The sequence below is a fragment of the Neocloeon triangulifer genome, unplaced genomic scaffold (genome assembly GCF_031216515.1).
Source record: "Neocloeon triangulifer isolate White Clay Creek 2 clone unplaced genomic scaffold, ASM3121651v1 ptg000006l, whole genome shotgun sequence".
In the NCBI taxonomy this organism is placed as follows: Eukaryota; Metazoa; Arthropoda; class Insecta; order Ephemeroptera; family Baetidae; genus Neocloeon; species Neocloeon triangulifer.
Genome location: NW_026775549.1, coordinates 2,946,990 through 2,958,844, shown reverse-complemented (window position 1 = coordinate 2,958,844; position 11,855 = coordinate 2,946,990). Strand labels below are relative to the sequence as shown.

Below are 11,855 nucleotides of genomic sequence, written 5' to 3'. Positions count from 1 at the left end.
GGCCATCTCTCTCATCGTGCGAGATGAGAGAGAGAGAGGGAACTCTACTAGGACTTGTTTGTTTTTGTACTCGCTGCTTCTGACGAGACTTGCTGCTACATTTTTCTTCTTTGTAATGCAAGAGCATGGTTGCGGAATGTGGTCCCTCGGCCATTTTGAATACTTGAGCAGATGCTTAGCTGCGATTGGAGACCAACTTTGGTTCTCAGGGCTGTTATGCGGTGGCGAAATCGAATATCTCTCCAAAATCTATTTATTCCGCTGATAAGATTGGCTAATTAAAGAAATTTGAAATTCAAAAATTGAACCAACAAAAGAAGATAAGATTAAATAAAATAGGCTCCAATTTTTTTAAACGATTAATGAATTATTAATTTATCAATAAATTCTCCTAAATGGTTTCGGCAGGTGTCAGTCGGGTTGTAATTGAAATGCAAATTGATCTCAGCTTGACACTCATCAGGTTTTATTGAATATTAAATCGCCTCGCATATAATACGTTCATATATTTATATCCTTGCGGTATTTAATAATTATCATCGTCGTATAGACCACGTGTGTATATTTTACAATATTTCTCTCTCGCGCTAATATACATATTAAGTACACAACACAATACATCATGCTTCACTATATTTGCATAATACAATTTACCTGATATACATAAACGGACAAGTATTTATGCACGATAAACATAGTAATTTACACAATTCTCTTCCGTCCGAAGTTCGTCTAATTTATTATACAATTTTTTTCTTCAACATCAAATTCACGGTGGAGGGGAGGAATTATACGCAAGATCTATTTATTTGTTTATTTTAATAGGAAATAGGAAATGCACAGTTGCTCTCTCACTCGTATGGCAAGTCATCCTCAAATGATTTGCGCTTCAAAAGAGTCAATTAATTGTATTTATCAATCGCGTGCAAACCGAATAAATAAACCGCAGCACTTTCTTTCGTTCATTGTCCTCGTAATAAATAAGAGTGTCTCTTTTAATTAATTCGCTCACTGTTTAGTCATCGTTGGTGGAGGCGGGCGACGCCGGTCCCTCGATCATTTCGCCGTCGCTGTCCACGCCCGAGTTTAGCGTGCTGTGGTTGTACAGCCCCTGCGCCATCAGCTGCAGGGCGAGCGGATTCTTCTGGCCGGACGCTTTCTTGATTTTGGCACGTTTGTTTTGGAACCAGATTTTTATTTGCGACTCGTTCAGCTTCAGCTCTGCGGCCAGAGCTTGTCGTCGCCGTTCAGTCAGGTACCTGTTTTCCTGCAAACAAAAGAATAACACGTCCAAAGGTTACAAATTTGACCTTTTACTTTCGGTTTACTTATAATATCGATATAACTAAAATTGGGGAGTAAAATGAAACCGGGTTACCTTGCATTGAAAAAAGCATCCGCAAAGATTAAATTTATAGATGATCAGTTAGTTTTTTTCTTAATATAAGATTATGAGAAATATTGTAAACCTTTTTTCCAAGAATGATATAATTATGTACTCTTCCCCACTCTTCCCATATACTAGATAAAATAGCATAATTTTATTAAAAATGCCCCACTTTTATAAGCGAAAATTCTCAAAGGATTTGTTACAAAACAGAACTAAATTTTAAGTTTTTTAGCAGAATTTCACGGTGTTGTTTTGAATTTAAAGTCCATCGGGGGGAAAAGCCAACTTTCACTTCAAATCACCATAATATAATTTAATTGGTGTAATTGAAGATTTACCATTTAAGACAAACATACTTTGTTTCTGGAGGACAAAAGAAAATTAATTCTTTTACTTTGATTAATTGATGTTTTTTTTTTAATTTACCAGGACCTGAAAATTCCAAGTATTAAAAGTTCAAAAATCTTTGTTAATTATATTAGAATTGCCATTATTAGGCTTCATAGTTGTGCACTCTTGCCAGCATCTATCTATATAAATAAAGGTTCTGCGCTAATCTTGAAATTTTTTATATAGAATCTATAAACCTTAACAATCTAAAAGCATTTTAAGGAAACGATATACTTCTGATAATCTTACAATTATATTCTCTTAAGAATTTCATGTCAGTTTCTGTGTTAACACTCATACATCATTGATATTGAGTAAATTTTTTATTGCAAAAATGATCTCTATAACTTTTATCCACCGGAAGAATCACAATGAGGACCACCACACTCCACGAGGAGAGAATTTAGTAAAATTAATTTATAACATGTCTGATTGAGAGATACAATATAATTAAAAAATTTCCCTATATGAATTAATTAAATCCATAACTTCATGCAAATTATTTGTCTATGAAAAATTTCAAGCTAAAAAAATCAAATAATTGTAATAAATATGATAAAAATGTAATTAATTATAATTAATATATGTTACATAATTGTATTACGATTTAAAAGATGAAGATATTATTAAAAATTTATATTTTAATATTATTAATTTTACCTGAAACTCCCGTTTAAGTCTTGACAGTTGTTCACTGGTAAAGGCAGTGCGGGGTCTCTTGTCTTCAGGTTTCTTCTCCTTGCGCTTCAGTTTCCGCGACCTGGGACCTGCGAACACACAATCAAGCGCGCGTCAGAAAAGCAATTTCTTTTTCAAGAGAGAGTCTCGATTCGAAAAATCTCCTGGATAAAAATTCTTGACACGGAGCATTCCGCGGAATTCGAACGCGTCGTAATTCTTTAATTAAACCGCGCGCGTATATATCTTTTCTGACAATGAGAAAATTTCAGCGCGAGCATTCCGCGAGTGAGCAGAGTGAAATTATCATTCCGTGCAGTGCCGTGCTGCTTAAATCAATCTCTGTCAGGCAGGAAAGGCACCGCCAATGGCAGCCGCGAGTTAGACAGCAGCACTCACTCTCAGTCGCGGCATGTCCTTATAAACGCTGTACGAGTTTATTCCCGGCATGAGGAAAATTTAATGAAGAAAAAAAACGCGACGCAATGGCGGGCATTGCAATTTCATGACATGCAGCCGTAATTGAACCATTAATGCTGCTCTCTAATGCTGGGAATACACTCGAGGGGATTTACTCGGCCCTTTAAGGAGTTGACATGTCACACCTATTTACATTCATTATATTCGTATTGTTCGCGGCCTAATCGCTCTAGAAATCCAGCCGCTTCTGATATTTGATCTTGTTTTTCTCACCGAGCTCCGGTAAAACACGTGCGCGGCCGCACTTTGCATCTGTTCTATACAAATAAAAACATATGCCTATAAAGCGTAAACAAATTGTTAGATCTCAATATATTCGCTGTGTAATGAGAGCTGACCGCTTATTTATGCGGCCGGCGAGTTGAGAAATCTCATAGCCAGTGGTGAAATGCGCCGAGGTTTGCCTTTTACGAGATTAATTGCTCTCGATTGACGCATGTCAAATGCGACGAATGAGAAAAGTGCTTTTAATTGCTGCGTCAACGTTAATGGTGTCACCACCAATTAGCAGGCGATTAAAATTGAAGGCAGAATATACAGCCAAATGGTTGCGTTGCAGGACAGGTGCAATTGTTTAAAGTTCAAAAACGTTTAATTTAAAATTACCTAAGGTGAGTAAATTTCATAATTTAACTTTGAATTTTCTTTCTTTAATTGATTAAAATAATCTAGCTATTATAATCTAATTCTTTTTTATTTTTCCACACTTTTTATGCAATATTTAAATATTAAAAAGAATAAAAGCTACTATTGTTTGTTTTTGGCATCACATTCATTTAGCTAAAAAAAATTATACAAAATAAAATAAGGATTTTCAGGCTATTTTATTATAAACATTATTATTTATCAAGATTTAAATAAGCTCCTAACAAAGATTTTATTTAATCAGACTGCAGAGTGAACGTAAAATAATTATTATAAATAAGATGAGTCATCAGCAATTATAATTTAAACTACTCTAACTTTTTGACTTATAGGACTCGACATAAGGTTTGTTATTTAAAAAAATAATTATTTATTTGTAATTTAATTCAGCGCAAAAGTGAATAAAATTTAACAACTCACCTGGACTCACTCGAAATTCTTTTTGCGAGAGCAGCAATTTAGCAAAATCAATTATTCTTTATGACACATTCCCTGGTCAAAATGAGTTCCTTCCGCGAAACCCTATCTCATGCGTATATATTTATAAACACACACACATTACTTTTTATAATTTTGCTCTTTCCGCAAAAATTTAGACATAAATCATGTGCAAATGAGACACACGAAAAGCTGCAGAAAACGCCGTAACTTTTAATATCACGCGCCGTGTGCCCGCCGGAGTTTCATAACAATCAAGCCGCGAATTATTATAAAAACCGCAGCTGCTGCGTGTGTGTGCAAAAATGGCTGTTATACAAACACAAAACATTAATTCTCCGCGCTACTGTGTGTGTGTTTTATTCTCTCTCGTGTGTGCATCATTAGCAGATACGAATCAGTTCAGATGCTAATGAAGTTAAGTCTGATTCTCTTCTATATATTTATTTATATAATAATGCAAGGCAGAGATACAGCAGCAGATATGAATTTCCAACTAAATTCAAAACGAACCAAGAGAAATAAAGAAGGATAAAAACAGCTAATGATCGAGCAGATTTCTATCTCGAGTGGGTTGCGGATCTTTAAAAGCGCCGGACTAATTGTGCATTGTCCAGCCCTGCATGTTACTTCGCACCGGCTGTTTTATTTATATTTTTTTTCTGTTCAGCCAAAGGATGAGAAACACAAATAAATAAATAAATGCATTCCGAGTGTTTAGCTTCAATTTCTGCGTTGGCGCGTTCGATACGAATATAAATAAAATAAGTGTGCATTATTCGAGCTGCTCTTTTGTGTTTGTGCGAAAGTCATGAAAAACGCCCATTACCGAACGGTTTTATTTATGCGCGTCCGTCGAAGCAATTGAAAATAAAAAGTGTTTTATGTGCGCGCAGGTCATTATTGTTATATGCCTGATTATGTGTTTCATGTCAACAATACAATCCGCACGACGATGTGTGTATAAATTATTGCTGCCAGCGCACAAAGGCTCAATGTGTGTTTTGAAAAGTGGTGCAGCAGATCGGGTGACACACAAAACTCTCATGACGCTCCGTGTTATGCAAAGTTGGGCTCGTAAATTCTGTGTCGATTGGTTTCGCTTAAAATTTATATACACGGATCGACATTCAAAAGGCGCGAGTATACCGACGTGAAAAATCAATGCATTTCCTTTGCGGGAAATTAGGTGCGAATGTTAATTGTAAGTGTGGATCGACCATAAATTTTATTTTAAGCTGTTAAAAAATAAAGATTTTGATGTTTAAATTACCATAAATTCAATATCAAACAATGAAGTTGAGGGGTATAAGTTTTTCATACCCCCTCATGAGAACAGTTTCAAAGTGGAATTTTTTTTTGACAAATTGAATTTTTAAAGCGAATAAATTTTTTTCTGTATTTACTTTTCAGTTGATGATGATTATTTATTTATTTACCATTTATTCATGGTCAGAAGAGGAGTGGTGATTTTAACCAATTGTATTTATGTAACTAATTGATGTTAAAATTTAATTTATAAATAATTATTTGATTATTATGTAAGGTTTTTATAAGAAATTTTATTTAATGTAAATATCGTAAATATAAACAGAATTTTCAAAAATTATTGCTGTCAATCTAATTTTTATAAAATAATGTTTGAAAACAATTTAAAAAAATTAAATATAATTTAATAAAAATAGTAAAAGTGTTAAAAATTAAAATATAAATATTTAATTTTATTTTTTCCTTTAAGTTGATTTTTTTTTTAAATACAATTAAATGCATGTTTTTCTTTCATCCTACGATTTTAGGGTGTTCACTTTAGCGTCAATGTACAATTTTAACAAGTCAAAAAGTAGTGAAGTAAAGTGCATCGCGATAATTAATTATGTTTGTACAAGTCTTCTCGCACCGTATTATATTTCAATTTGCATGCATAATAAATCAGGCGATTATGAAATTTATTGCTGCGTGTGCTGTATCATATATATTTTCGCTGCTCTCTTTCTTTCTTTTCCGCTCACTCGCCAGCGCTAATCCGTCTATTTATTATTCCAGGCGAACACCTCATTGCTTTCTGCTGCAATTCGCGAGAACGCGCGGATTTTGCTTCCCTCGAAAAATGCGACGTGCAGCGAGCGGCCCTTTTTGAGAAGTGCATTAAATCGGCGCTTGTTATGGAATAATAATTACGTTTCTAGCTATAAATCGCGTGGGTTTGCTGCACAAAGGCTCGTCTGGGTGGTCCGGCCACTCACTCTCCGCTACTATACACAGTGTGAACCGGCTTTCGCACGCTCCTGCTCCCCGGCAAATATCTTTCAAGTGATCTCCTTTTATACCGATCGATGCAGTAATTACTTCTCTGCTCTCTTTGGTAAAACATTCCAATTGCTAATATCCAGAAATTATGAAAAAAAATTAACATAATATCAACTTTCTCATTATATCAATAAAATTTTAATATTATTTTCAAACTACGGGAGTCACATTGAATAACATTTATTGTTATTTTTAATTCTGTAAAATTTAATAAATAGTTTGTATTTTGTCCGGATTTTGTCTGCGTATTAATTAATAATTCATTTGATGCCATTTAGAATAAATGAAAAACAAAGAAAGGAATCTTTATTTCCTTTAAAGAAATAAATCAACTTTCTCCTATACTTAAATCAAATTATTTTAGCACAAAAACTCACAAGAACATGAATGAAATATGTGAATTTAACATAATATTGTTTTGGATAAAAAAAAATAAAAAAAATGAAGAATCTTGAAAGGCTACGGCTACACTCTCCAAATGTATTTAAATTTAGTTTAAATTTATTCTTCTCTTCTCTTCAGCTTTTAATATTGTATTTATTATTTATTTTATCAAACAAATCCACAAAGTAGAAAGTTGATGATGTTTAAATTGTATATGATTAAAACAAATATAGGATACTTAATAAAAATTATACAAATTTCATTTAAATGGAAAATGAACCTAAGAAGTTTTTTAAAAACAATAATTTAATTTATTTCTCAGTTTTCAATGTGGAAACACCCATAAAATAATAAAAATTTTAATAATTAAATAATTACAAAATCACCACGTGAATAGAAAATTGAAAACTATTTAATGAATGCTATGAGAGATTAATACATTTTATAAACTTGGCACGCGAAATTATTGTCAGATTCGCCTTTTGTGACTGAAATTGCCGTTATTATAATAAATAAAAAGTCTAGCGCAGTTTTTCAGCGCGCGGCGGAAAGTGGCAGGATGAGAGGCATATAATAATAACATTATAATATAGCTTCCTAAACGGCGCAGACCACACACGTTCGCTCGCGACGGAGAACGAAATGCGAGCAAAAGTGCGGCGGATTGGCACAGTCGAAAGAACGGCGAGAGAAAAACAATGGCCAGAGCCACCGAACAAACAAACAGAGAGCGCCGCCGGCCGTTTTGATACACGCGAGGGGCGGATTATCAGGAGTGCAATCATGATTTATTAATGCCGCATTAATAGCTGCCCGAGATTAGCCGCGGAATATTTAAGGTGCTGCAAGCGCACGGGTGGCGCAACTTAAGCTCTTATAAAAGTATAAATGAAAAAAAATTGACAAACTGGGGAACATTCCTAATAAATTATTAAAAGTTAGCAAAATATGATTATAATTTTATAAAATATTCTTCATTATATTCTTGCGAGCTTGTAGGCAAAAAAGGTTAGGATGGGGAAATATTTTTTTTTTTTTTTTAATAAATTATTTGTGCTTGCATTGCTGCAGCTTCAAATTATTAAAAAAATTGGAATATTTATATAATTTTGACTTAAAATGCAAATTCCACATAATGACGAGACTCGGAAATAATTTTGTCCTTGCTCTTGGTTGGGTAAATATTTTCGCATTAGCGGTTTATAAATTTATTGCTGTCGGCTAATGAGTTAATTAGGCCGCAAGAAAAGCGAGTTGCGCGAGTGAGTGCCAAATTAAGAGATTTAGAACTCTTTTAATGTCCAGCCATAAAATATCAAAACTCCTATAGTGAAATTAATTAATTTACTTTTCCCTCAAAACGTTGCGAATTCCTTTCAGCGGCCGTGTGTATTATCGGCACCACCAATTAAGAGTTGCTTCTTTTTTCATATTATATACTTTGTGCCGGCTATGACTTTTTAGAAAGGCAAACAAGTCGTTTTTAATGTCCCTTATTCGGACGGACAGAACTTGTTTCAATTTTCAGAATGCCACGCGGATGGCAGACGATTAATACCGAAGAAATACCAGCGCAAAATTAATGGTAATTAACTTTTAGCGGTGGAAAATATGCTTGGAGAGAGATGAAGAAATCGGCGGAATATGTGATAATTCCATTAAAGTTGAAGTTCCTCCTGAGTAATGGTGGCATCTGCCGAGCCATAAATTTGCCGCAACGTGTTGCAAACAAAGAGATTTAATGCGGATTAAGAATTAATCACGTTAAAAGGCAATTTGCGTTTCGCATATATAAATCAAGTAAGTGCTGCTCTCAAGGAAAGCGTGAAGGGTAAAAATTATTTGCGACAGTCCACGTTCCATTCCAAGATTAAAAAAAATTGAAGAGACGAAAACTGAACAAAGTTTGCAACAATGTATGAATAAAATACTGATAATTTATGTATTGAAATTCCGTGAATATTTCTATTTTATTTAAATTTCTTCAGAACAAATCCCAGAAACAATCAGGCTAAAATGAAATTTATTTATTTCCATTTATTTAACACAATTGTGTACAACTTCAGCAAGACATTATAATAGTTAAGAATTAAAGTGTCAACTTAAGGTTAAATATAATCTATACTAGGTTTTATCTTTATCCATTTTAGCATATTCAGTTAGGGATTTGATTCTTTTTGTACATTTAAGGAGGTGGTACTGAGAAATCTTTGTCTCGTCACAAAGTTTACATTTACATTTTTCTCCGGCGGTATGAAAAGTTTTATCCGTACAAGCAAAGTGATGAAAGCCGTGCATTGCAAACCGTGTTGAATTTAATTAATTTTCTAATTTGATTATGACTTGATTATTGTTTTGAAGAAGGAATATTAAAATTGGAAATAAATTCATGAAGTAGGAAATTTTAAAGTGAATTTTTTTATAATATTAAATTAAAAGGCGGGTAAATATAATAAAAAGATTTTTTTTTAATGCAAAATAAAATCAAAATAATTCCAATAAATTTTACGTCTCATTTTAATGTTTTTTCAAAAAAATTTTTGGAGTGTCCATTTGTTTAATAATAGCTATTGCATTTTATAAAACGAGGAATTATTTTGTATAGATATCAACTTTCATAATTTTGACAGAATTAAAAAAATGAACACGACCACCTGCAACTAAAAAGTACTCTCATAACTTTTATTACGCCATTAAATCGTGAAATTGAAACATTCGAGTGATTCCCACATCAATTAAACGCCGCCGAAAAGAGAATTCCATTAACTTTTCTTATAAAAGCGGCGCAGAATTTTCGCACGCTACTCGTCGATACTTTTATTCATTGCAATCATGTCAAACGCGTCTGGTACATTCAATTTATTTCCTCGGCGAAATTATGAAATTTTATTGCCTTCATGCCGCGCATATCAAGAGACTCGATTGCAATTCAACTGCTGCTTTTTTTGCGTCGGCGCTGCACATCAAAATTCAGAATGTGTGAAGCGACGATGACGATATTTATTCTTTGGTGGCCTCCACACAAAAAAAAAAGAATCAGAATTAAGAAAGGACGGGCGTGGAAGAAAGAGTTGAGCGAGAAAATAATTATATTTACCCAAGGCCCGGCGGTGTGTAAATAAATTTAATTTGTTGGCGAAAAAGACAAAAGGCCCTCCCATTCTCTATTCATGAGAGAGAGACTTGAACGGCCGCGATAATTCGGTTCGGGTCGACCCCGAAAGTGCACAATTACTGGCTAATGACCATCGAGAGGTAATTACACGCAGCTTTAATTTTATGCACAGCCGAGAAATTAAGCGGCCGATTTTATTGCACGCAGACGCACGCATGACAGCTATAAAATATAAAGGCAATGCGGGTGGTCTCTGCTCGCTCAAATCGTATGTGAGCAGAATGATACGCGCCGCGCGCGTGTGGATGAAGCGCGGGCAAAAATGCAAATTGCGCGGCCAGACCGAAAAGGGAGCCGGCCTTCTCCGTATTCGCGCAAGCAAAAAGAGGCCACTTTGCCTTACAATTAGATAACACGTGGATCAAGACGCTGCAGGATTTGCAGCTGAACCTAAACCTACCTCACTAGCGCATATGGCTTGACTAAATATATTATTGTAAAATAGCAACTAAATTAAAAATAGCTTAATCAGAAATGAAATATTATATACTTTATAAAAACAATAATATAATATTTTTTATAAATTATAAATAATTTTTGCAACATTTATTTATTTTATTTTCAAATAATCAAATTTTTATTTACTTTCATTTTTATTTATGTAATTATTTTGATTACATACAATAAATTTTTTGGTTTTAATATACTTTCTGCTATCATAAATTTCATTCTTTTGATAGCAAAATTTTTAATCTGTCAAATGTATTCGTCATAAATCACATGATTACAATATTACAAGGAAGGCGATTATAAATTATTGGAAGAGGGGGGGGGGGAGTAAACTAGACGATTATATGGGCTTAGTTTCTTTTCAGCAAGGTATAGTCCAATATTTATATAGTTTTTGAAATATTTTGAGTAAAAGGTTCTATTTTTTTTTTTTATTCCAATTGATCCAAGTAAAATTAATTTGATTAAATTTCAAGCAAATTTTCACAAATGTGAAATTTTGAAGGCTAACTGTATAACCCTAAAACCTAAAACACATTAACTATAGAAAAAGAAACTCAAAGGCCTAGTCTCTTCATATTTGATTGTATTTTTATTTCCGTTCGCCTAATATTTATTTTAAATTTTTTCAGTCAATATTTACACACTCCGGGGTGGGCTGCGGCACCGTGTAATAAAATTTTAAGACTCACGAGGCAAAAAAGGAGTCATCCAAACGCTCTGGGCGGCTCTGGCTCGTCAGCATTAATGGAGCGATCTGTGCTTGTTTTATGGGAAAATTGCGAGAGATTTGCCGGATAAACGACCTTAATTTCACCCTGGTGCATTTTAAAGTAATACACCGGGTGATGACTTTCAATAATTCGCGATCGTTCATTATTGTGGTGATTTACGGCGATGACTTTCAGAAATTTGTGGAATTCGCGTGCTGCTGTCATTTTTCGTCTGGATGTGTGCGATTTTGAACGGACGATTTGAGGCCAATTGCGACTCAAATGGCATTTTTCTTGAGTTGCAAAAATTTCCTCCACGCTTCAGTAATGATCAATGCAGTCAGCAGTTTGGAATCGCGATAAAAATGTGTGTATAAAACGTGCCAGTTAGTGAGAGATATAGTCATTGATTGACAAGGTCTCTGCAAAATCTCCTTTCTATATGAATTTTTACCTGAATTCTAAACGTGAATAATTATGCATTCAGTAGGGATCATTTCACTCGTGTTTCTTTTGCTTATCTACAGTAATAAATTCTGCTCCAGTTCACTCATGTTTAATTAGCAAAAAGTGTGCAGACCGAGTGGAAAAACACGCGGAGGTACAGGGGACGCGAATGTCAGGACTAATAAGTTATCAGCGATGTAAGGTCGGAACCGGCGGCGGCAAACGCAAGAAAGAAAACGTATTGATTGGGGATTTGCGGTTGTTTAGTTTAAAGGCTCACGTGTCGGAGAGTAAAGAGGTCACAGGAGTCGTGGTTGGGTCATCAGGAGGTCAGCGGTACTTACTTCTTCCTAAACGA

At 34.2% G+C, this 11,855-nt stretch overlaps 1 protein-coding gene across 3 annotated transcripts in view; it reads right to left on the bottom strand.

Annotated features, from left to right (window-relative positions):
• Positions 1 to 442: 442 nt before the first annotated feature.
• LOC132194305 (homeobox protein engrailed-1a-like) overlaps positions 443 to 11,855 on the bottom strand; it is a 48,778-nt gene continuing 37,365 nt past the window's right edge. Inside the window, exons 2-3 of one of the 3 annotated variants that reach the window (XM_059615483.1) lie at positions 2,441 to 2,547; positions 443 to 1,267 (exon numbers count right to left, since the gene is read on the bottom strand). In XM_059615483.1, coding sequence (XP_059471466.1) covers positions 1,016 to 1,267; positions 2,441 to 2,547 — 359 coding nt within the window. In that variant the 3' untranslated portion in view covers positions 443 to 1,015. Of the gene's footprint in view, positions 1,268 to 2,440; positions 2,548 to 11,828; positions 11,848 to 11,855 lie in introns of those variants that run through there. The other 2 variants (XR_009441529.1, XM_059615482.1) reach the window with 2 other exon arrangements.